Genomic DNA, 26,369 nt, shown 5'->3' on the forward strand with positions numbered 1-26,369 from the left:
CCACTACTAAGGACAGGCAACAAGCAGAAGAGACTTGTTTGGGCTAAAGAACACAAGGGATGGACATTAGACCAGTGGAAATCTGTGCTTTGGTCTGATGAGTGCAAATTTGAGATCTTTGGTTCCAACCACCGTGTCTTTGTGCGACGCAGAAAAGGTGAACGGATGGATTCTACATGCCTGGTACCCACCGTGAAGCATGGAGGAGGAGGTGTGATGGTGTGGGGGTGCTTTGCTGGTGACACTGTTGGGGATTTATTCAAAACTGAAGGCTTACTGAACCAGCATGGCTACCACAGCATCTTGCAGCGGCATGCTATTCCATCCGGTTTGCGTTTAGTTGGACCATAATTTATTTTCAACAGGACAATGACCCCAAACACACCTCCCGGCTGTATAAGGGTTATTTGACCAAGAAGGAGAGTGATGGGGTGCTACTCCAGATGACCTGGCCTCCACAGTCACCAGACCTGAACCCAATTGAGATGGTTTGGGGTGAGCTGGACCGCAGAGTGAAGGCAAAAGGGCCAACAAGTGCTAAGCATCTCTGGGAACTCCTTCAAGATTGTTGGAAGACCATTTCCGGTGACTACCTCTTGAAGCTCATCAAGAGAACGCCAAGAATGTGCAAAGCAGTCATCAAAGCAAAAGGTGGCTACTTTGAAGAACCTAGAATATAAGACATATTTTCAGTTGTTTCACACTTTTTTGTTAAGTATATAATTCCACATGTGTTAATTCAGAGTTTTGATGCCTTCAGTGTGAATGTACAATTTTCATAGTCATGAAAATACAGAAAAATCTTTAAATGAGGTGTGGCCAAACTTTTGGTCTGTACTGTATCTCTATATATATCTATATCTCTCTCTATATATACACATACACACATACACCCTGTCATGGGGATATATATAGAATTATTTTTATGTGCAATATTTACAAATTTATGTTCTGATTCTGCACAAAAAAGTAATGTACAAATTGTTGCTTACCATTAACATTTCTTCTATCTCTTTCTGAAATTTGGTAACCATCTGGTTATAATTCTCCTTCTCCTGGTTAAGATCCAGCTGCAGCTTCCGGTTTTCCTTCTCTTTCTTTCTCAGGTCTTGCGTGTTTGCTTTCTTCCGGTCCAGTTTGAATTCTTTCCTATTCATAATCTCAGCTAGTTTGTTTACAGCCTAGATCAAAACCACAGCACAATGAGTGTGCGCTATATACAAGACAACAGTAACGATCCGTCATATGCAAGCAGCATGAGCCGGAAATTAAATCATTCATTTAGACCCCAACCTAATAAATGAAGCATTGCTTGAACAGTGCAGCACACATTACATGCCCATATTTGAACATGATGCAGAACGAGCTCCTTTCTATTAGGCATAAAAGTAAATATCCTCATAAAAATTCCCATATAATACAGTCTGTAATAGAAGCTCAGCCACAGAATAATTTTTATCTGCATTGTCACTCATATATAGGTCTCTGAGCTGTATAAAGAACAAGCTAGAGGAGCCATCAATTACCTGCGTTTTAAGCGTTCTCTCGGTGTTTATATTCTTCTCATAAGTAATCTTCAAATTGCTAATTTCTTCTTGCTTCAATTTAAATTCTGCAAAATACAAATATTGTTAAAAGAAAGTATCGCTGTCAGTCATGTCCCCTCTCCTCGCTGTCAGACTGGCTGCAGCAGGGGTCTCCCCCCTTTCCTGAAATGATAGGATATGGAAGCTCTTCTTGTGCTCCCTAATACGCTAACAGACAAAATGGAAAATATCCCTGAGTGCCTCCATTTTTACACATTTTCTGCACCATGCGGCAGACTACAATAGTGAGGACTATATAATCCTATAGCATGACGGCATGTGAGGACAGATGCAAATATTCAGAACTACACGGTAAAGGCATCAAACATCTCAATCCCACAGGATCCTATTAGAAAGTGAAATACCTTCTTCCAGTGTCTTAACCTTTTCACTCAGCTCTGCGCTCTCTTTGGTTACTTCTTGAACATCTTTGGTTAATGTATGGTTCGCCTCCTCCAACTGCCAAAATAATGGGGAAAATATATTTAAGAAAAAAAAAAATTAGGAAACCTTCGTAAAAAAATAAAATAAGCGAAAACAGCAGAAATTGGTGCTAGTAAAAATGGGACTTTGCAATTTCAACAGATACACATGGTATTTCCAATAATTTTGTAGCTTACCTGTATCTATACATTTCTTTCAGCAACATGCGCATTTAAATAGACGAGTTTCAATTTCAGAGCAAATATCAGGATTATTATAGGGGTTGTCCTATCCACATAATGGGGTATAACATTCTGCATTCATGCTTTAACTGAATGGGGCAATGGCCTCATATGTACCTCACACCTCCCACTGACAGTCTATGGCACTGTCGGAAATATACACCCATTGTACTCGGCCATCTTCACTGGCCTCAGACAATGAATCGAGTGGTGGTCCACGTGCCGGACCATGACACCATTCAACTAGGCACTTAAGAGCCCTGTTCTCAAGTTTAGTGTGAAGACGTAATCACTTGCCAAGTTGGGACATCCCTTTAAAGGGAATTTCTGTCAGCAAGTTTTTGCTTCCCATGTGAAAGCAGCATGACGTAGGGGCAGAGACCCAGATTCCTGCTATGTATCACTTACTGGGCTGCTTCATGTAGTTTTGATAAAATCTCAGCTTTCTCTGTAACAGCTCTAGTAGTTCTCTGTATAAACCCACCCACTCCACATATTGGCAGTTGTCTGTGTACACTGTATAGACAGAAAACTATCAATCAGTGGTGGGGGCGAGGTTATACAGAACTCATGAATATGGAAGCCTACATCCTATCAGGTTTTTCAATCCTCTAGTGATGATCTCCTGCTGAATGATTTAATCAAGTAGCCCAGTAAGTGACACATCGCTGGAATCAGGGACTTTGTCTCTACATTATGCTGCTCTAGGATTAGGTCGCAAAAACCTGGTGACAGATTCCCTTTAATTAAGGAACTTTCATGCACGTAAAGAAAGGTATAACTTCTACTGACATTAGGTTATGGGATCTGAGATCTTCCAATTAACTAAACAACATTGTTACTAAGAATCTAAATGGTGATATATTGTAAGATGCTGAATAAATGTGGCCACATAAATCAGACTAAATTGACTGAACCTGCTGATTTTTTAATTTAAATCAGATCTTTTCCTATTAATTGAGATGCACATAAAGCATAATTTTCATTTTCCAAATACAAGAAAAGAGTTGCGACGACAAACCAAAAAGAAGAACAGAAAGACCTCATACAACAAATGCAAGTTACCTGGAGAACTAGGTTACAGATTCACTGCCGGTCAGGGAGCCCGCCCACCCACCCACAAGCTCACCCATCCAACTACTTCTGTAAAGCCCATTTTTACCAGAATCAGGTGAAGGAATAGAGGTGAACCCACTGATTTTAAAGGGACCAGTAGGGGCATGTCATTTTTACAAGCTGTCCGGTAGATGCCATGGAGAAATAGGATTGGGCGTGCTGACCCGATGCCTTGTTCTCAAGAAAGTTGTGCTGCCCCTAGAGGTGTCTGTCAGCTCCTTTTACTGTTCCTTCCCTACTTAATGCAAAAAGATCCGAAGAATAAAAACAAGCTGCTTTTTATATTAAAGCATCCCAGCCGTTACATGACAAATGACCACCCACGTTTAGTAAATCAGACCCCTGCCCTTGCCCACTGCACCAGCGTTACACTTTTCAGGCTGTATTTTGCATATCTGATCTGGATGGTTTCCACAGTGCAACTGCAGGAAAAGCCACACTTATTACATGCAGGGATTACTGCAGATTATGTGCCGACTTAACCCTTTCCATTACAAATGGTGAAATCCATGCTGAATCTGTACCAGAACGGACATGTGTTGAATATATTCACAATGTTTAGATCAGATTTGAGGAAATCTAATATCCATAGTTAATACTGTGCATGCAGATCCGCACCAAATACGCCAGGTGTGAACTCAGCCTTTAGGAAATGAAATATTTTACCTTGCGGATGGTATGATCTTTGTCTACAACATCTTGTCTGGTTCGTGTCGACAGCTTTTTGTTTTCTTGGGTCAATTCAAAGCATTGCTCCTCCAGAAGTGCCCTGGCCAGCTGCTCGGATTCTGCTTTCGTCACAGCCAGATCCAACTGTGCAGTTAGAGTTTCTCTGCAAAACAACAGGGTAGGTCACTTACAGCACACATACTTCCAAAATTAGGATGGTTTACCGGTCTATGTGACTGCAGACTTGTGAGGCACAGTGCACGCGGCAGGATTCTCCGCTGCTGCACCGACAGCGGGTGATTTGCATACTTTCGGTCAAATTCAGACTAGATGTGTATGGCCTCACTCAAATTCACTCGAATGTCTAGTCGGCAAATCGCATACTTGCAGTCACTGAGTAGGTGCAGTGCAAGCTTTGGGCGCAGTGAGGATTCACTGGTCTGTAGGCACAAGCCTGGACAACCCCTTTAAAGAACGCCTGAAAAATCAGTTCTGAGGCTGTGTCAGGTGGTTTGTTTGTGGTTCCTGTCACTTTTGACAACATAGTGCAGCAAGTATTGGTACTTTTGCCATCAAAATATCAGAAAGCCAATAGATCCCATCAATGGCGTCTATCAGAGATAATCTGTGTCAGCTGTTGGATGGATCTGTCACAGCAGCATGGAAACCATGTGGCATTTATGAGATCTTAAACGCATTAAACTAGAGAAACAGAAAAAAATATTACTGCCAATGACGAGAGGTTTATGTGGTACTTCCATTATCCACAAAACATAATATTAAATGAACAACTTCATTTTAGGCCGGTTTCACAAGTCTGTATATTTCCGGTACCGGAAAAAATGGTATCGGAAATATCAGTGTCCCGTGTGTCACACGTGTGGCAACCGTGTGCTGCATCAGGATCACATGATCCGGCGCCTGGGAATCAGCGGTACAGTTGGCTCTGTTCCCAAGTGCTGAACACTGCCCTCATCATGGTTCCTGCCGGCGCTGCGATCAGCACCCACAGAAACAATAATGAGTGTAGTAGTAGTCTTCTCCCGCAGTGTCCCTGTGTAAAAATAAGAATAAAATCCATTTACTCACCTGTCCAGAGATGTTGCCCGCTGTAATCTTCTGACCACTGACGCCGAGGAGCCGGAGAGAATGAGCCTCTCCAGAGAGCGGCTCTGGAGCTGCGCTGAGCTCAGTGAGTGACGGGACACCGCTCCTGAGCTCAGCTCCGGGGCCCGCTCGCTGGAGCGGCTCATTCTCCCGGGCGGCAGCAGTCAGAGGATTACAGCGGGGGACACTTAGGACAGGTGAGTACATAGATTTTACTATTTTATTCTTATTTTTACAGGTGGACACTGCAGAAGCAGACACTACTACTACCCTCATCATTGTCCCTACTGGTGCCGAGATTGCAGCGCCGGCAGGAACCATGATGAGGGTAGTATTCAGCACCTGGTGCTTGGGAACAGCGCTAACTGTAGCGCTGAATCCCAGGCGCCGGTACATGTCACACAGATGTCATCTGTGTGTGTTCAGAGCGAGACTTTTGCGGACTGTGCACCCGCAAAAAAAAGGGAACATGTCAGCGTGTGGAGCACACAGACACACGGTCCGTGGAAACACACTGACATATGCACAGACCCATAGATTTGAATGGGTCTGCGTGTGTCAGTGTCTCCAGTACGTGTGGAAACGGTCACCACACGTACTGGGAACACGGACGTGTGAAAGAGCCCTTCGTGTGAAACCAATTTAGTAGCATGTATAATTAAAAATGGTGAATATAAAAAGCTCCCCTTTAACGTCAGTAAGCACACGTGAGGAATGGGACATTCATATTCTCTTGTGAGGAGAGGATAGACACCTAATGTCTGTATTGCTTCATAACATGCAGAAATTAAGAAAAAAAAATAACCTTACTTTTCATTTTGAACTTCATGGAACTTCTTATCCAGGTCCTGGCTGAGCTTTGTCTTCTCTTCAACTTCTTCCTTAAGTTCTTTAACCTGAGTTTTGTACAGTGTCTGTAGGACGATCATAAAGATGTAATACTAAGCAGATTAAATTCATAGGAAAGAGATGAAAAAAAAAAATGCAAGAACAGCTAATAATTATACCAATGGCAGAACAGGAGATGGTGAATATGTGAAGTGGAAGCATTCATCTCCATCTGGATTAATTCAGTAGCCTATAAATACTACATGTGCGTAAACACATATAACACACTAATAAAGCTGTGGGGGAGGCGATAAGTGCATCTGACTATTAAAGGTCATTACTCAGAAGAAATATACAATTTTAAAATCAGAGAAGGATAAGCACCGTACTGTACAGCTACATTCTTTAAGAGTAGTCATAGGGGTGCTGTATGTTACCCTGATCCAGACGCTGCAGGATTGTATTTGAAATAAAAATTTTGCATCATCCTGGACATTGCCGACCATTGTATACTCATCATAAAATAATTTCGTAAGCAAAAACACTGATGATTAATACATCACTTACTGAAAAATACTGCTCAGCTTCAAGTTGGTCCTGAAGTTCCCTCATTTGACCCTCATTGCCCCTGTACTGCCTATTGAAGGAAACAAACAAACAAAAAAGTTATGAACAGCAGCTATTTTAAGATTTCAGAGCTATAAATATTGTCCAAATGTTAATACAAATTTTACTCTACAGCACCATGCCCACTCTTGCCCGTCGCCGGATATCTTGGATATCTGCATCCTCAAGATGCAGATAGTGGTGAAAACACTGGTAGAGGAAGAAGCCTGAGGCTCAATCTTCCACCGATCAGCGTGTGCATCTGAGACAGCAAACGCAATGGCGTCACAACATCCCGTCTGCTGTGCGGAGAGTCCGTGCACTGGAGACCAGAGCAGAGTGCTAGGGGAACGGGAGAAAGGTGTGCCTGTGTATTAGGGGGCCATGTGGGGGCTCACACTCTATATAGGGGGCCATGTGGGGGCTCACACTCTATATAGGGGGCCATGTGGGGGCTCACACTCTATATAGGGGGCCATGTGGGGGCTCACACTCTATATAGGGGGCTCACACTCTATATAGGGGGCCATGTGGGGGCTCACACTCTATATAGTGGGACTGCGTGTAGGCTCATACTGTATACAGAGAGGCAATTTAAGAACGCATATTGTATGCAGGGGGACTGTGGGCTCATACTGTACATTGGATGGCTGTGTCTGAGCACATACGGTATATGGGGGGCTCATATTGTATGTATGGTGTGCTGTATGGTTCCTCATACTGTATATAGGGGCTATGTGGGGCTCATACTGTATATAGAGGGACTATGTGAGGGCTCATACTGTACATAGGAAGGCTATGTGTGGCCCGTAGTAGCAGCTAAGCATGGTCACCTATCATCACTCTGTACCGCTTACCCCTCATACAACACATGGCACTCACTAGTAATTAGGGAATGGAGGGGCTTCTACTAGTTAAGCTTTTATTCCCTGCACAGATGGCATAGATATGAGCAGAGCAGGAAACAGGATGACAAAAGTACCACCCTGAAGACAGACCCCTAAGTAATACAAAGATTCTAGTAGGTGCACGGTCGCTGGCGGTGCCCTCCAACTATAGGACATCATATAGCAGCGGTGGCAGATGTAATGCTATTAATATCTGAGGCTCCACTTTGGTGGCGCACATATTAAAAGCATTACTAAAGCGACACTTGACGTGTGCTGGCCAATCAGACAAATTAGATTAAGGAGAATGAGCACTGAGAAAAACAAGAATTAGGAACGTGGGCATACCTTTAACTACTTGCCAAGAACATCCATGTCTGCCGAAGTTCGAACCAAGAATACATACTACAGCCAAGAATTCGGGGTATTAACGCCACTCCACGGCTCCCTGGTAGACTTCATGTCCCCAGCTATTAAAACTTTACACTGAGAACAGGCTAATTAGCAAAAAAATGCCAAAACCACAGCAATGGTGGACAAGGCTTTCCTATTGCCAATAAACCTGGATGTCCATGCAAGACTGGATAACGACTGCTACATAAGTCTGCACTACATGGCCACACATTCATTCTGATAATCACGCATTAGATAATTCAGAAATAAAGCAGGACTGTGTCCACTTTACTCTTAGGAAAGGTAAGGTTTCCAAAGGGTTAACCCCCACCTATGATAAAGTGATGGCATCTTAGCCATATGCCACCACAATAGAAGATGAGAATAAACACAGCACCCATCAGGTGTCGCTGTATCATGTTCGGCTCTTCCACCTACAGTTTAAATACGACACCAGGACGTGCAAGAGCGGGCACAAGAGGTGTTATATCCTCGTAGCCACAGCACCTGGCGTCTCCCATGCACAGCCCTCTATAATAGGAGATTTAGCAGGTTGGTCATACAGTTATCCATGATACAGGGAACATGACATGGCTAGAACTGCATGGATTAAAGCACGTCACCAGACTTCACAATACAAAACTACACATTATTAAATGGATCTCAGACCTTATTAGACTAGTGTATATACTATGAAAATTTAAGTCAAAATGGCCTTAATAAATTTAGATAAAGAGGATTCCAGGTATATGAAATAACTCTTGAGTGTGATCAGTCTCCTCCCACCCAGCCTGACTGAAAGCTACAGCTTGTACTGAGTAGTGTGAGATCTCAGCAGAAGGAGGGACACTGAGGAGAGGAGCTGTTAGTCAGACAAGGTGGGTGGAGAATGAGTTGAACTTTTATAATGGATTAAGCAGCCATCGGAGACAGAATTTCCAAGTAATTACAGCAAAGTTATCAGCTCCAGGATATGTATTTAGTAATGTATGTATGTGTTGTGTAATCTAGTGACTGATCCGCTTTAAGTCAACCTACTGGATAGAGAACATTGATATACAGAAGCGCAATGTACGTACTTGGTTAATTGCACCAGCTCAAACTCCAACAACCTCTTTGCCTCCAACAACGTATTAATTTCCTGTTTTAACTGTTTCTCAGATCCCTTCAAGTTGTCCGCCTCAAACGCGTGCACCTTCAGCTCATTCTGCGCCGTTATCCTTTTCTTCGCCTCTTGCTCCAGCTGCTGTGTCAGATGTTTTACCTGCAGACCACAAAGATGGAGTTGGCTTTTGTGACGAAGTATTGTCTACTGTTATATTTCTGATCTATGTGCATTAACAATTCATGAAGAACAAAGAATTAACAATTTATGAGTAAATGTCTAATTTCTGTTGCCCTTTCAATCAGTCAATGGTTAAAATAATGCCAACTGTCCTCTAAAACCAAAGGGTTAAAAAAAAGGTAGTACTTTTTTAATAAATAATTAAATTATGTTTATACAACGTTCATTTCTGTGTACTGATCCCTTGTTCTTTATATAGAGATGCAGCAGCAACCAACATAATGCCAGCATGTGATGTTAATGGCGTAGTGAACCATGGTGGTCTATACTATTTGCATTAGTAGCATTGTGTAGATGAAGACCGTACATTCAGTACATTGGCCATGGTTGGAACGCTAAACCCCACCGGCATAAGAACAAGCTGTAGATAAATGTCTCAAGACAGATTCCCTTCCCATTTTAGATTTAAAGGGAACCTGTCATAACAAAAAACCATATAACAGTGATGCACTGCAGAGCCGGCTGTCAGTCAAAGTGTGAGGTGTGCTTACAGCGGTGCGAGTGGTGACTGAAGCTGTGTTGGCATGCCTGCATGACGCACAGCTCCCAGGACGAATAAACTTCAATTTCTGTATGATGCTGCGCTTTTAATACTGCAACAGGCACCTTTATAACACTATTAACTTAACTTGCAGATTTATAGCGTTATCAGACATGAGAGGTTCCCTTTAAAGTCATTTTTAAGGGAATTTGTCATCAGGTGTTTGCTATGTAATCTGAGAGATGTATGATGTAGGCACAGGGACCCCGATGCCAGCAATGTGTCACTTGCTGATCTGCATGCTGTGAAAAAGATACAATCCCTGTTTTCTCTGCTGACCTAGCAGTGCTCAAAATGCGGAGCCCTGTATAGCCCCGCCCACATCAGTGATTGGCTTCTTTCTGTGTACACTGTTCATAAGCAGAAAGCGGCTAATCAGTGATTGGGGCGGATTATGCGGAGCAGTTGACTAGGAGGCACTAGACTCCTAGTCCAGTAGTCAGTAAATGACACTTAACTGGAATCAGGCTCTCAGCCCCTATATCATGCTGCTCTTGGATTACATAACAAAAACCCTTTAACAAGTTCCCTTTAATTACAGATTAAAGCCAGGCAGCCATTTATCTTGTCGTTTCCCACTAGATGCAGAATGGCCGCACTCCATGCCCGTACATCCATCCATACCTCCTCTTCCAGCCTCTCCTTCTGCTGGACAAGGTGCTCCAATTTCTGACGTGACTGCTTGAGGTCAAAATCCAGCATGGAGCACTGCTTCTCTATCTCCATCCTCCGGCTCTCCGCTTTCTCCTTCGCTGCTCTTTCTGCTTTCACTTTCATTTCCATTTCTAAAACCAAACGTAAATTACATTTACAGGTAATAGCAACGATTGGAAGAGGTCGAGTGTCATTACATGATGTGTGTGATGAGCACTATTTCTAGAAACACGGATCCACTCAGAACTCATTAAATTGCATTTGATACTGAACAGAGCAGCATTGCCATGCAAGAGCACCACCGCTCCATTCATGTCCACGGGACGTAATGCCCATACTGCTTCCTTCTGACCGCAGAGAGTGGTGGTGTGGAGGCTACAGCACTGCTGACATGACATCAGCACCGCAAACAATAACAGACATTGGGAACAATGGCCAAGACCCAGGGAGGGTGAGTGAAGGACTTTTTTTTTTCCTTCTTCTTCCCAGGGGGTTTCTGGAATAGGAACACCCCTTGAAATATAGCTACAACTTAATTATAAACCAAAGGGACAACAGGACTCACCACACATAGCCACTGACTTCTCTTCCTCAAATGACTGGTGTCTGTCGCTCAGCCTTGCCTTTGTCACCTTATGCTCATTGAACTCCTGGTCCAACCGCTGCTGTAAAGACTTCAGCTGATAGTTCAGCTCTATTTCTAAATTGTTCTTCTCCTGTTAAAAAGACAACACAGTACAATCAACACTCACACAGCAACTTACAATCATGGTGTAGACGTAACGTCAAGAGCAAAAAGGAAACCAAATTTAATATTATATACATCTATTATATATATATATATATATACATACAGTACAAACCAAAAGTTTGGACACACCTTCTCATTTAAAGATTTTTCTGTATTTTCATGACTTTGAAAATTGTACATTCACACTGAAGGCATCAAAACTATGAATTAACACATGTGGAATTATATACTTAACAAAAAAGTGTGAAACCACTGAAAATATGTCTTATATTCTAGGTTCTTCAAAGTAGCCACCTTTTGCTTTGATGACTGCTTTGCACACTCTTGGCATTCTCTTGATGAGCTGTTGAAAAATAAATGATGGTCCAACTAAACGCAAACCGGATGGAATAGCATGCCGCTGCAAGATGCTGTGGTAGCCATGCTGGTTCAGTATGCCTTCAATTTTGAATAAATCCCCAACAGTGTCACCAGCAAAGCACCCCCACACCATCTCACCTCCTCCTCCATGCTTCACAGAGGGAACCAGGCATGTAGAGTCCATCCGTTCATCATTTATTTTTCAACAGGACAATGACCCAAAACACACCTCCAGGCTGTGTAAGGACTATTTGACCAAGAAGGGGAGTGATGGGGTGCTACGCCAGATGACCTGGCCTCCACAGTCACCAGACCTGAACCCAATCGAGATGGTTTGGGGTGAGCTGGACCGCAGAGTGAAGGCAAAAGGGCCAACAAGTGCTAAGCATCTCTGGGAACTCCTTCAAGATTGTTGGAAGACCATTTCCGGTGACTACCTCTTCAAAGCTCATCAAGAGAATGCCAAGAGTGAGCAAAGCAGTCATCAAAGCAAAAGGTGGCTACTTTGAAGAACCTAGAATATAAGACCTATTTTCAGTTGTTTCACACTTTTTTGTTAAGTATATAATTCCACATGTGTTAATTCATAGTTTTGATGCCTTCAGTGTGAATGTACAATTTTCATAGTCATGAAAATACAGAAAAATCTTTAAATGAGAAGGTGTGTCCAAACTTTTGGTCTGTACTGTATCTACACACATATACATACACATACGTTTCTTTAGTTATAATGAAATTACTTTCAGTATATAGTGTACAACTTTAGGGAAACAAAGCCTGACCTGTATGTCTATGCACTATGGAATCCGTACATCATTTTGGATACGCACGTGTGATCGCCTTCAGTAATTGTACGTCCTGTCCACCAGGACACTAGTTTTCACGTTTCACCCACATTTCCAACAAGTATAAACATATACAGCACGTAATTTTACACTTAATTTCTATTAATTATATGATTATTTGATCAGGAGCTGAATGTCATGTAAGTAGGAACTTCTCATATCACTAACTTTCTCTGACTTGTTCAGGAGATCCAATGCCTCTTTCCTATCCATTTCTGCCCTTTCAAGATTGTGTTTGAGATGCTTCAGCTCTTCTTGCATTGATGTCATTCTCGCTGTATGAAAAGAATTAAGAAAAAAAAAATGATGTCAATAAAATGAAATCACGCTCCTCAGCCGCAGAATTGTATTTACGACAAGCTTGTATCAGGATTTCACTTAAGAACCTAATGAAATGACAGCACAGTGCACAGAAGAATTAATCTAAGACCTCCACCTGGCAGAAGAGGTATCACTTGTCACCAATGAGATGAAAGCTCCTTTACACATCATATAACTGTCTGGGCACGAGGGGCGTCCCAGCTTCATGCTCATCCAGAAAATGAGGAGCACGAGTACAGAACAATGCTCTGTTTGATACCAGTACCACGAGCTATCCTCCAGACTGCAATTTATTGTGCTTGTGGGTATATTTTACCAATGTAGTTTTTAACCAGTGTCACTTACTCCTTTCATCTATTTATCCATTTTTGATATATTTGTGAAATAAAGGGTAAGACCAATAATACTTACAGTATTTAATGACAGAATCATATCCCAAGTCATCACACGCAACCATTTTATAGAGACAAACTCTATATGGACAAAAGTACTGCCCCCCCCCCCTCTTAAAATAATTCTATATAGTTTGTATTTAGTCTCATTTACACCGATGCAAATCCATTCCCTCGCCGTGCAGTCTGTCCTTACCAACATGAGTGATAGAATGGGCCGATCTAAGCTCGCTGAATTCAAGAAACAGACCAGTGTCACTCCATGACTTTTCTTCTCTCTTAAATATTTTACCATCCACTGTGAGGGAGGTTATGGAAAAGTTAAAGAGTTTACCAATCACCATAACATAGCCACAAAGTGGAGACCACAAAGTAACAGAGCGAGGTCCTCAAGTGCGGAGGAGCATAGTATGTAAAAGTCTCCATCGCTCTGCTCACTGCTGAATGCAAACCTCCTCTGGTATGAACATCAGCACAATGCTGGGAGCTTCATTGTATGGGTTTACATGGCAGAGAAGCTAAATACAAGCCTTACATCACCAAGCACAATGCCAAGTGTCAGATGGAGTGGTGTAAAACAGGCATATTTGGACGAGTTTGGTCTGGAAGAACTTGACTAGCCGCATAGACTCCTGACCTCAATCCCATGCAAAATCTTTGGGATTAACTAGAAGAGAGATTGTGAGCCTGGCCCTTTCATCCAATGTCAGTGTCTGACCTCACAGATGCACTTCTTTACGAGTGGGCAAAATTCTCACACACTCCAAAATCTTGTAGAAAACCTTCCTAGAAGAGTGGATGATGTTATTGCAGCAAAAAGGGGACGGGCTCCATATTAAATTAGATTGGGACATACTTTTATCCATATAGTGTATGTCATTTCTTATGTTACAGTAGCATCAGTTCCATATCCTACCTTGTTTGTTACTGACACTATGACACCATGTAAACGTCGGGCAAGTAACCACATAACTCTTTACCTTGTAGGTCACCAATAAGTTCTGATCCTTGATTCCGGTCTCTCCTCTCCGAGTCTAAGGCCGCCTGTAGTTGAAAAAAATCCTTTTCCACTTGTAATTTGGCACTTTCCAATAGCCGACACCTCTCCTGTAATTCCCGATTGAGTGCTTCCAATTGTGAAATAGTCTTGCTCATCTCATTTTGACTTTTCCTTAGCCTCGCAGCAGTGTCTGACTCGGTTCTTAAGAGATCATTGGCTTCTTCCAACTAAGAATAAAAGATTTCTCATAAGTCATATCAATAGTTTTATAAGAGAGACACATGGGGATGAATTGGAAAAGACATATCCGATTAACTGGCACCTAAAAAATGTTGGCAGTCCATCACAACTCTGATCCCCAGTGAATATGATACAAAAAAACCCCCAAAGTATCTATTGACAGATTTTATATAGTGAGAGCACTTCAAGGGGTTTTCCGCTTTTAGAAAAATGGTCCCCAAACAATCAGATATAGGTTAAAAAAAATAAATGATATACATTATAAATAATATATGCTGCTCTGCTCTCAGTGATTTCCTGTAGCAGTGATATCACATCTACAGCTCACATTACAGCTGCAGCCAATCACTGAGCTCAGCAGCTTTGTTAATGTAGGTGACATCACCGACCTCAACGACTGACTGCAGTGGTAATGTGCAATGTAGTTGTGAGGTCACTGCTGCAGTGCTAGACTCTGGAAGGGTAATAAAGGTTTGATAACTATTATCTGATTGTTTGGGAAACGCTTTTCACCAGCAATGGCTCTGTGTACAGCTGGAAGACTTTCTCAGATTCAGTAAGCAGACAAAAAATATGTGGGAAGAGATATTGGATGAGAAAAAAATAAAATAAAATGAATGCTGAGAATCCAGACAATGACAACAGGGATCACTTACTTGCTTTTGCAACTGTGCAATTTTCTCGTTTGTCATCTGAGAATTCTGACTGATTTTCCGCAAATCTTCCAATTGGTCTTTTAATGTGGAAACTGTGCAAAGATCAGGGAAACAAAAATAATAATCATCAGCTGAGGTGAAGGTTTTCTGCTGGAGTGAACAGATCAGTTACGTCTGTTCGTGATGCTGCTCCTCAACCTCACAGCCGAAACGCATGTCTAGGAAAGTATTTCTTTAGGCAGCAACCTGTCTTGACACATGACTTGGAAAGACAGCAGTTTGAAATATGTGACAGCGGCCATTTTTATCACATTCTCAGAAAACCCATATATCAGAATTCTCTTGGATTCATTTGTAAAAGGCTGTGGCATAGCTGTCATGTCTCTCTTGTAAGCATAACCTCGTCTCCACTTAGAAAAACCTAAGTGCATTTGCAAAGTTTATCCATCTCCTTACACATCCGTTACTCATTTTACCAATTCATGACTGCCACTGATAAACTGCTAGATAATCTGCCAAGATTTTCAAGACTGAAAAAAAATGCTCAGTTGCACTACAAGCAGAGATTTCACATACTGCGCGCTACAGAAGAAACAAATGTGAATGTCTCTGCAATGGAGCGACGCAGCACAAAAAAGGAAGAGCGCGTCAAAATCAGAGGAGATCAGGGATTATTACAAGATATCTAGGTAAATTTTTTGAACAAGTGATAGGTTCTCTTAAACAAAAGGATCAGAAGGGAATGGACAGAGCAAGGGGCTTCCCTCATAGACACTAAACTGACGAGGCATCCAATGTAGAAGTGACCCAATGCCAAAACTCTGTATGACCATATACTATTTATCAGTTCCCAAAGCCAATATTTTAAGTGTAATGTATAAAAAATGTTCTTAATTAGGGCAACGACTAATTATTCTCAGGATAATGAGTGTGCATGCATCCCTCACATTTGGTAAAAAATTAAGACTTTAATATGCTGTCATCTCTCAGAAAACCTGAATAAATGTTTTTTTTTACAAGTACAAGATACTCTGGCATAAAATCAATCTTCATTCATGTACTGGAGATTAAAATGACTTATTTTTAGCTGGTAATCAAGTCCAAATGTGATTACACAATACCCCCTCCTCCAACATTAACCCCTAATTAACCATTGCAAAGGCCACATTCCTGAGAAGGACCACATGCCCACCACCATTAGGCCGAGTAACAACGAACTGTTAACTTGCCTTCGTTTTCTACATTCCTCCGCTTTTCACTCTCTTGCTCTGCCTTTCTTTGGTGTTCATTCATTCGGTGCTGTAGCATCATCTTTTCCTTCTCAATTTGAGACACGACCGATTCCAAGTTTTTTCTTTGATTGCCCTAAAATTATACATGATGAATGATTGCACCTTACGTAATAATGTATTTTTAGCTGGTATGGGCATATTTCTACCTATCAGTTGCATGACTGAATTAATATGTGACTCGGGGCCAGGAGAACAATGAAGAACATGATCAGAACATAATTATGCATGCTAAGGTTCAAGAAAAGTCAAGAGAAAGCTTACTTCTTCATCCAGTTCCTTCATTATCTTGTCTAATTTAATATTGGACATCCTTTAACAAAGGAAAAAATTTTTAATCAAATCAAGCAAACTATGCATCAAAAGTCAGTAATGTATATAATAAAAAAACTAATGACTAAATCCTGATTTAGGTGCATATCATAGGTTGGTTCAGTAGAACCACAGTGGGCCCAAACATTACATCTGAAATTCAGACTTCGTAATGGAGACATAGGATTGAATATGGTGCCCCTAGAGATATGATACAACCCCATCCAATTATTTTTAGTTTAACCCTAGACTTCGTGTAGGATTCCAGCTTCATGAGATCCTCTATTTTAATCAAACCAATAAATGTGTGTAAAAAATGGAAGGTAACAGACACAAATTTACGTGGTGATACTAACATATTAGACAACCCAGATCAGTCAATTGAATGAGTTTTAACTTGATCCTACCCACATGCTGTGTCTGAAATTGTCTTTAGTTGTGTTTTCTAAATCTGCAACATATCCATTTCTTTGGCAGAAATGCAGCTTTTTGGGTGGATTTTACCTATTTGTTTCAATTGGCAACCTAAATCAGCAGGTTAAACTACTAGCCTGGCCTTGTTGTGACTTTGGTACAGAAATGCATGAATAAGTGTGGAAAACAGATTTTAGATGCAGAACTGCTGTGGATTTCACTTTAGAAATCGATGCGTAAAGCACACACCAGATATGCAATGTGTGAACAGAGCCTCGAATCGCTTACCTGCATTTCTGCTCCATCTCATCTTTCAGTTGCATCTCATTATGCAGCTGCTCTTCAAGTTGATATATGCTCTTCTGTAAGTTCTCCACCTGAAGCACATGTTTATCATATATTTACAAAGAAACAATATATATTATTACAATACATACAATATTTATCACAAAGGACTGATGAATCTTATGGAGATCAGGTAAAAGGAAAAAAAAAAATCAGCTGCTGCTGAGGATTGGTGTAACTTTAGAGTCTGAACTACAGCCTCCAATTGTGCAAATGTAAGACATTATGGACATAGTCAATGGGAGGCTCAATGGGGGGGGGGGGGGATACTTATATTGCTGTTTTACAAGTCAGACTAGACCGATGTAAGGTGGATTAAGAGGTGTTAAGTTTATTAAGTCACATGCCCCTCAAAGGGAATGTTTCAAAGCATTTTATTAATTAAACTAGATCGTGATACATATTCTTATTTTTTCTAATCTATATTTTAATGATTTTTTTTTTTTCATAGATTTTTTAAGATTGTATCTCATGTATATGACTAAGAGGGGCTGCCATCTTACCTGAGCCAGAATAGCGGATACTCTAGTTTCTGGCTATGATCCCCAGACAGTTTTTTAGAGCACCATTATGGCGTTTTTTTTTTTTTTTTCAGTGCTGGAGTGACGCTTTAAATGTAAGCTCCCCGCCCCCATTCTTATACTCACCCTCCGGCGGCTTCACCTTTTATAGACGTCGCTCCGGTCTCGTGGTGCTATCTTGCGCCAGAAACTTCTGACTGGTCAGAAGCTACGTCACAAGAGCTCAATACAAGTCTATGAGAGCCAGAACAAGGCCAGAACAAGGCTCTCAGATGTATTGAAAAGTGACCTCCGCCGCGCAGCTACAGGAGACACTGGAGCTGCCGGCAGGTCACTTTTCCTCGGAGACAGACAGGAGCGACTCTGGAAAAGGATGAAGGCGGCGGCAGGTAAGTATGAAACAGGGGGAGGGGGACTTACATTTAAAGCACCACTCCAGCAGTGCAATAAAAAAGTGGTGCTTTAAAGTATCTTTTCTCTTAAACCCTGGAACATTTCAGAGAATAAAAACCCGGCTGCGATTGTGCAGCCCGGCTGCGATTTATGCTGGCCACAGTTTAAGCAGCAACAGTCACCTGACAGGTTCCCTTTAAAGGGCGATGGCAAATCCAAGCCCTATTCTCGTCTCACTTTTTTATGCCATTTGATAGAACAGCAATACTATTAGTGATCACTGATACATACCAGGTTTTTATCAACTTTGGAACTGGATCTATTGTCATCAGCACTTGAAGCAGGGTTAGATAAATACCTGAAAAAGCAACCAGTGAAAAGTTGGAAAATTCATATAATGAGTCTTCAAAACCATTATATCTACAAACAATGTCTTACTGTCTGTTACTGTAATATGTGAATCCCACAAAAGGAAGCTGGTTCCCCACAAATGCTTTAGGTATTGGGAATGTCTCTTCATCTCCTTTATCTTCCTCCAAATCGTCAAAATTACTTGTATCAATGTCACTGGTTAAATCTGGAACTACTGGAGCTACAGCTAAAAAGAAGAGCAGAAGAATAGAAAAAGAAGAGCGTCACTTAGGTTTAGGAAGTATATCAGGCTGTATAAGACAGGTAGGGTTGTTTCTGCCCTCTCGAAACAAACCTGACTGATAAGATGTGTTAAAAGGCCGGGATCAGAGGCTCCTCCGATCTCGACTGTTTAAGCAGAGGCTGGCATTTAACACACGATCTTTACTGATAAAGAACTTACTATCTCGGAGGGTCTCCCATGCCCATTGGTCATTTTTGAAGAAAAGATGTCTTTTAATTTCTTCAAACCCATTCCGCCCCAATCGGACTTCCCTGTGAAGAAATAAAAAAAATAAATAAAAATAATGTTCATTGTCAGAGCATCTTGATTCCAATTCATTGTTAATTAATGTTTTGGAAAAAGCTTAAAGGAACTGTCAGCACAGAATGACTGTTGAAACCAAGTACTGGTGCTCGGTGCTTCACGGCAAGGCCAATCATTTATATACACCTTCCCACCTGCTTGGTTTACATGCATCGCCTCCCTTATCTGGCCCTACCAAGACAGAGCTGTCAATGAAAGAATAAGGGAGGATGGAGATGAAGGGAAAACAAGCAGGTGGGAAGGGGTATATAAATGATTGGTCCCGCTGTGAAGCACCTAGTGGCTGTACTTTGTCTGAACAGTCATTTTGTGCTGACAGTCCCTTTAACTTCACTGGCCAGTCTGAAAACAGAAGCCAAAACAAGTATAAAGCACGTATCATAAATCAAGCCTTAACCAAGTTTATAGAAGTCCATGCTATCATTATAATTAGACACTGACAATTGAACGGCTGGTTGGTCATTTAGAAGCACGTTTGTCAAGGGGGCAGTTTCTGACATGTAGTCTAGGCAATCATTGCAGGCAGTTATCAAGTCACCAAAGATCAAGGCCCTGATTCCTCAAGACTGGCGTTAACTGGAGTCATACGTGGCTGATTCATGAAGAGGCGCACACCTCTTAATGAATTAGGCGCCTCTGACAAATGGCATGCGCCTACATGCACCTTGCCACAAATCTTACTAAGTCGGGAACTGGAGTGAGATTTTTGGTGTAAGGTACACCACAGCTGGTCATGAATTAGATGAATTGTGGCGTTACGCCCTCATTCTGCCCATTGTGAAACTGGAAGAAACTGGCGTGAAAACGTTAAAAGTTGTAAAATTTTAGGGGAACTCAGTTGTGCAAAAATTTTGCAACTTTTCAAAGCGATTCATGCCTAAATGTTATGACTGGTCAAAGCCATCAAACAAAAGACTAATGCTGTGATTGACACATTTTAAAGAATACATATAAGTAGTACATAAGCAAGTTGTGTAAACAGGGGTGTACATAGAAATTCAAGGGCTTCTAAAGTGAAAGTGAAAGTCCAATTTGCGGATTTGTGTCTGCTATCAAGCAACCCATCAGGTTCTTGCGATCACTTCAAGGAGCAAGTCTTTCCACATATAGCCACATAGATGCCATGGATTTGGATCATTGCAGCAGTTTAACCCCTTAGTGGCAGACGGATCGTATGGATACAAAAAAGATGATGGACTGCTCACATGGGATCTACAGTTGGGAACAAAAGTTTTGAGACCGAAAATGTGGTCATAAAGTTTGCTGCTTCAGTGTTCTCTGATCTTTCAGTCAGATGTGTCTATGGTTACTGAAGTAAAATCAGTATTTCAGAAGTTTTTACACTTTTATTGACAAATACATCAAATTTATACAAAGACTCAATATTTACAGTGTTGCTCCTTATTTTCCAAAACTTCTACCCTTCGCCCTGGCAGCTGGATATCCGCTTCAGGGCCAAGTCCTGACTGATAACCACTAGTGTTGAGCGAGCAGCGGCAGTTACTGAAATGCAGAGCACGCCGAAACTACTTGGTGAGTACCCGAGCATGCTCGTTTAAAAGGGTTAAACGAGAACGCTCGCTCAATACTAATGACCAGCAATTGTCTAATCAGTGCTTGTCCTCCCGCTTTTTGAGGATTAACCACAGGTTTTAATAGGATTGAAATCTGAGGACTTTGCTGGCAATGTTTTGTTCTCCGAGCCACTTAGGTGTCACTTTTGCCTTGTGGCATGGTGCTCCGTCTTGCTGGAAAAAGCATTGTTCATCACCAAATTGCTCCTGGATCATCGGGAAAAGTTGTTCTTTGAAGATGATGATCAGATCCCATTCTTTATTCATGGCAGTGTTCTTAGGCGAAATTGTGAGCGATCGATCCCCCACCATGGATAAAAAGCCCCGACACATGGATGGTCTGATAATTCTTTTGGCATGGTGGCATGATTTTCCCTGGACAATCAATCATTGTTCCAGATGTCCCAAACATTCTGAAGGAGGCTTCATCAGAGAAAAAGTTTACCCCAGCCCTCTGCAGAGTTATTTTCTCGGATGACACCCTCTCCAGAGAGTTGCAGAAGTGTTGAAAATTAAGGGTTAACACCATAAATATTGAGTCTTTACATAAACTTGATGTATTTCTCAAAAGTATAAAAACATATGAAATGCTTATAATTGTACTTTAGTAACTATAGAAACATCTGACTAAAAGGTGTAAAAAACACTGACGCAGAAAACTGTGAAAAACAATATGTCTCGTTCTTAAAACTTTTGGCCACAACTGTGTAAGAACATGAACAGTACAAAACACTAATCAGAAAATAGGAGTCTAGAGGCCATTCTTAAAAGGGGTTGTCCACTACTCAGACAGTAAAATAAGAACACTTAAACTCCCCTCCGGGGTTGGCACTCGCTCTCCATGGGCTCACATGACATGGTTATGTCACTTGATCTCTGCGGCTTATCAGCATCTGCTTCACTTTCCCCACCTTCAAACAAATCAGACATCCAGAGGAAGTTCGGGATAGAGCTGCCACAGTTCCTCCTTCCTACAGATGTCTGATTTGTCCAAAAGCGGGGAGAATGAAGCAGCTGCTGATTGTCACACGATCCCTGCAGCCTATGTCACGCAAGCCCCGGGAGATCCAGTGACAACACTGCTGAAATGGTCCCGCACTGAAGTGGCGTATTTATTTATTTTACTCACTTATATAGCACCATTAATTCCACAGCACTTTACATACAGTATAAGTGTTATTTTATATGGGGGGGAACAGTGATTCAAGATAGATTGCTGAGGATGCATCGTTGATTCTGGGAATTCTAGTTATAGACCCTCTTGAGGGAAACCAGAATGATCCTATTAAAAGTCCATCCGGCACAACCAGTGTCCATTGTGTGGTGCGTTTGGCTGCTTTGTGACTGATTTGAACAAAGTCTTAAAGCATAATCATTTTAATGTTTATTTCGCAATTCAATAGCACATGAAAATAAGAAACTTTGTGATATATCTTATCAGAGAAATCGGCTTCTTTCTCTGCCAAGACCGATCATTCATTCTCAAAATCCTCAATTCCGGGGTAATATCTGTATTCAGTAAAGACAGAATGTTCCATTACTGAGATAGGAGATGGCAGTTGGTGCTGATAAGATTCTATGTAGATGGAAGGAGCTCTACTTGTAGCTGCTCCCTCCTCCATAGAATCTTATCAGCACCAACTGCCATCTCCTATGTAGATGGAAGGAGCTCTGCTTGTAGCTGCTCCCTCCTCCATAGAATCTTATCAGTAGCAGCTGTCATCTCCTATCTCAGTAATGGAACATTCTGTCTTCACTGAATACAGATTTTACCTGGGATTTAAGAATTTTGAAAATAAATGATCAGTTCAAGAGCAGAAAGAAGCTACAGATGGATATCGATTAGGGGTTTCATCCTTGTCCAGCCCTCCCAGAGCACAGCTGACTTGTAGATCATGTCTTATGACACATTCTGCTGAATCTGACCGGCCCACGCCTCAGTGTTCCTTCAGTATTTAGGGTATTGTTCACACAGGCGGAGAGTTTATAAAGTTTCATTCACGGTGGAAATTGACCTGTGCTACATATTTTCAATTCACAGACTTCACTCACTGCAATACATTAGGCTTAAATTGGAGGCGAAACTGCAATGAAGGGTGAAACAAACCATGCATGGCTGGATGCGTCTTATACCACATCAATTAAATCCTGTAAGGCTGTACCCTCGACTTACTCCCCCCATCCCTCCAAAATGCCAACCTTTAATACTCATTCACTTCAAAAGGAAAGGTAAAGGGATATTCCAAACATTGATGGCAAATCAACAAGGCATACCAGAAAAGTCAGATAGAAGCCGGTCCCACCTCTGTGAGCCACACATATGGGGAGGACTTGGGACCACCACCTGGGGATGCGACAACTGCCCACAAGCAATGAATGAGTGGTAAGATAGAGCAGGCTTACAGAAACAGCCGAGCGTGCCGACTAATGCCTGGTAAGAAACCAAATGAGCTACAAGTGTAGTGATCAAGAGAAGCAGAAAGCACCAAGCCATTCTTCAGTTACATTCATTTCTTTCAGCAACGATTACTTCAATGAAGTGCTATCACATAACCCTTCACTATTTTCATTGCAGACTGCAGACATTTCCTTACAAAGGCACTCGGCCGCTCTTTTTCATCGCTTACATATACTCACATCTTGCTTTATTTAGATAAAAAATGACAGAAGCCGGCAGTGATTTCAAATGCAGTGAATATATATGATTTTATCTTCCTGGAGAAGTCGTGGTGCCGGCAGCCTTATAAGGCCTCCATTACAGGGCTGGGAGCAGAGACGACGACATACATCTCATTTCCTAGAATTTGTCATTTAAAGGATTCGGAACAATTGAGGATTTATTCCAGGACTAGGTTCACTTATTTTAAGCAGACCTGAAGTGTCCACAACACCCCTAACAGCTGGTCAGCCATGGGGGGCCACTACCAATTACAATGTACGTACATAAGCAAAGTAGTGAATAAGAACAAAACATTGCTCCCCGCAGCCCTGATACAAATTTCATACACACATGGTCTTCTATGGCCACCATACTGATCAGAGGGCCAAGTATACAGAAAAGGTCTCCAGCAAGAAGGGGACAGAGGATTTTAGATGAGGGTCTACTCCTACAATATGCAGTATAGGACATTTATTCCCAGAGCGCTACACAATTATACACAACTGCATCTTTAATTCCTTGAACAGCTTGCAATGCAAGTTTCTGCAGACAGATGCACTTTAAAGGCAGTGTTCACACAATACTTTTAAAAACATTTCTTCATGCAATTTCCGAAAATGCAGTAAACAGTGATTTCACTGCAGTTTTGGAACATTATGGCAATAAAAGACGCATCGGAAGCACATTGAGGGTTTGTCCAGGACTTTAATATGGATTACCTATTCTTAGGATAGGTCAATATCATCAGAGGCGGTGCGACACCCCAAACCCCACCAATCAGCTGTTACCACAGTTATGCATCGTATGAAGACTTTTCAGGGCCTACAGCTCTGTTAGCATTGACAGGCCATCAATATTAAAGTCCCACACAGTCACTTTAAACACATGGTTAGTATTGTACCAATCCTTTACTCATCTTCTTAAATATCTGAAAGCAACACTCCTAAACGTCTCTCCAGCAAACACTTGTGGGAATGAGTTAAAGTATTCCCATCTCCAAGATCCTATCCCAATATGTACTATGTGTAGTAAAAATAATTTTATCAAATACCTCCAATTAGAAATGTAGTGTAGTTCTTCTGATTCGCTATGTCGCTTACTCCATGTATAGGGCATGGCAATAGCTTAGGTATCCATGGTTAAGACCACTCATATAGTGACAGTTAGTTGTTAGTCGTCTCAACCATGGCTACCTAAGCCATTGTAATTCCCTGTACATGGGGTAAGTGACATACCGAATCAGAAGAACTATACTACATTTCTAACTGGAGGCATTTGCAAATAATATTATATCTACTACATATTGGGATAGGATCTTGTAGAAGCGAATACCCCTTTATGCTATAAACCGAAGATTTTCTTTAAGTGAGAGCAGCTGACAATATCAGGTTTCTGCTGCCCGTCTGGCAGCCGCTCTGCTCTTTGGCCAAACATACTTGTTTAGTAGCCAAGTGACAGTCCTCTAAGAAATTCTTGGTCAACATTTTTTTCTTTCTTCCACAAGATTTAGATTGTAAAGTCATTAGCAAGAAATTCCATCGATACAAGTCCAGGATTCATTAGCTCCATGTCTGATAGCCCAGCTTTTAATGCCCCCATACACTACATATAAGACACCCTAACGCACCACTTTTAGTCGGATTAGCTGACCATTACTGTATATGGGGGCCTCCCGGCTGTCCCCTTACGGGTTATGTTTGGGACATAAGGATTTGGTGGGTGGCTGGAATTTAAATGATTGTTTAATGGGGCGATAAGCCACTCCAGAAAATTCAGTTTTCTTATACAGAGAACACAAGGACCCTGGGAAGAGCGAGGCACTCCTGTATACGGGGGAGTCGGGAGAGATAGAGGCCAGCCGAACGATCAGCCATCTAAAATAAGAGGTCAGCTTTACTTTTCTATTCCGATAATTCTAGGGGCTTCACAAGCAAAATATCACAAAGTATTAATGAAGCCATTACCTGTCAGTGAGGAATGCACATATCAAGTTTTTCGCCTCTTTTGAAATGTCACTGTCCTCCGGGAATGTAAGCGAGTTTTTATGATTCATGATCTTGCTATATGTACCAACCAGCGAGTCTGCGTAGAAAGGAGTGTCTCCTACAGAAAAAAACAATTTGTTACACTGTTAAGATGTTTCCAAGCACAAACATTAATGGATCACTTGCATCTTAAAAAAATAACACATGGAAGCCTAAAAGGGACCTGTCAGGTTTTTAGACCCCAAAGTAACGTCATCACAGCAAAGTACCTATAATGATTATCACTTCCATACCTTTATATTACAAATCAGTGTCTCCATTTTCTTGTAGCCCATCAACCAATTCTTATGCTATGAGCTCAGCCTGAACTTACAGCTCTCCGGCCTCTCTCCCTCTTTCTCCACCCCGTGCCGACCTCCTGACAGTGATCGACAAGTCATTTTTGTCTTCTACCCCAGATGACATCTCGCCCAGGCGCAGACAGTCCCAGGGGCAACACAGTCCATTCCCAGGGGACACCCAGGCACAATAACGTTGTGATGACATTGCGAGAGCCAGACTATCCAGCTGCGCTTGTGAGATGTAGGCTGGGGGAGCACGTCAAAGAAGAGGGACCTGTTAATCACTGGCAGGAGGCCGGCATCAGGAAGAGTCCTCATACAGGTTCTCTTTAAATGCTTCTAAAAAAACACATACTGTTTGGACCTTCCAACTATACAAATAGCTACACAGCTATCAGGAGAAAGGAGCCATTCTGCAGTTAAAGGTAAGTGATCACCCTGTTTTGTGTGACTCCTCTCCTGGAAGTAGATGCATTTTTACATAAAGCTCTGGGTTGGCAGCAAATTCCACTGCGTATAGATGCAGGAAAGTGAATGTCAAGACTGAGTGCCACTGATAGATACTACACAACTCACTGGACTGACCTCTTACAGGAAATTTATTTTTTTTTACTTT

The 26,369-nt window shown here is 41.7% G+C and overlaps 1 protein-coding gene across 1 annotated transcript in view; it reads right to left on the minus strand.

Moving 5' to 3' along the window:
* The window catches only part of ROCK1 (Rho associated coiled-coil containing protein kinase 1), a 120,818-nt gene that overhangs the window by 10,830 nt on the left and 83,619 nt on the right, over nucleotides 1-26,369 (minus strand). The window contains exons 8-26 of the mRNA XM_073679135.1: nucleotides 25,392-25,530; nucleotides 19,051-19,142; nucleotides 18,675-18,834; nucleotides 18,528-18,594; nucleotides 17,266-17,354; nucleotides 16,516-16,564; nucleotides 16,192-16,327; nucleotides 14,963-15,054; nucleotides 14,047-14,293; nucleotides 12,522-12,628; nucleotides 10,963-11,113; nucleotides 10,368-10,528; nucleotides 8,937-9,121; nucleotides 6,539-6,608; nucleotides 5,954-6,057; nucleotides 4,034-4,199; nucleotides 1,952-2,045; nucleotides 1,527-1,612; nucleotides 993-1,181 (exon numbers count right to left, since the gene is read on the minus strand). Coding sequence (XP_073535236.1) covers nucleotides 993-1,181; nucleotides 1,527-1,612; nucleotides 1,952-2,045; nucleotides 4,034-4,199; nucleotides 5,954-6,057; nucleotides 6,539-6,608; nucleotides 8,937-9,121; nucleotides 10,368-10,528; nucleotides 10,963-11,113; nucleotides 12,522-12,628; nucleotides 14,047-14,293; nucleotides 14,963-15,054; nucleotides 16,192-16,327; nucleotides 16,516-16,564; nucleotides 17,266-17,354; nucleotides 18,528-18,594; nucleotides 18,675-18,834; nucleotides 19,051-19,142; nucleotides 25,392-25,530 — 2,384 coding nt within the window. The remainder of the gene's footprint in view (nucleotides 1-992; nucleotides 1,182-1,526; nucleotides 1,613-1,951; nucleotides 2,046-4,033; nucleotides 4,200-5,953; nucleotides 6,058-6,538; nucleotides 6,609-8,936; nucleotides 9,122-10,367; nucleotides 10,529-10,962; nucleotides 11,114-12,521; nucleotides 12,629-14,046; nucleotides 14,294-14,962; nucleotides 15,055-16,191; nucleotides 16,328-16,515; nucleotides 16,565-17,265; nucleotides 17,355-18,527; nucleotides 18,595-18,674; nucleotides 18,835-19,050; nucleotides 19,143-25,391; nucleotides 25,531-26,369) is intronic.

This window comes from Phyllobates terribilis, unplaced genomic scaffold (assembly GCF_046119375.1).
Source record: "Phyllobates terribilis strain yellow unplaced genomic scaffold, ASM4611937v1 Scaffold_4__5_contigs__length_816908805, whole genome shotgun sequence".
Taxonomy (NCBI): domain Eukaryota; kingdom Metazoa; phylum Chordata; class Amphibia; order Anura; family Dendrobatidae; genus Phyllobates; species Phyllobates terribilis.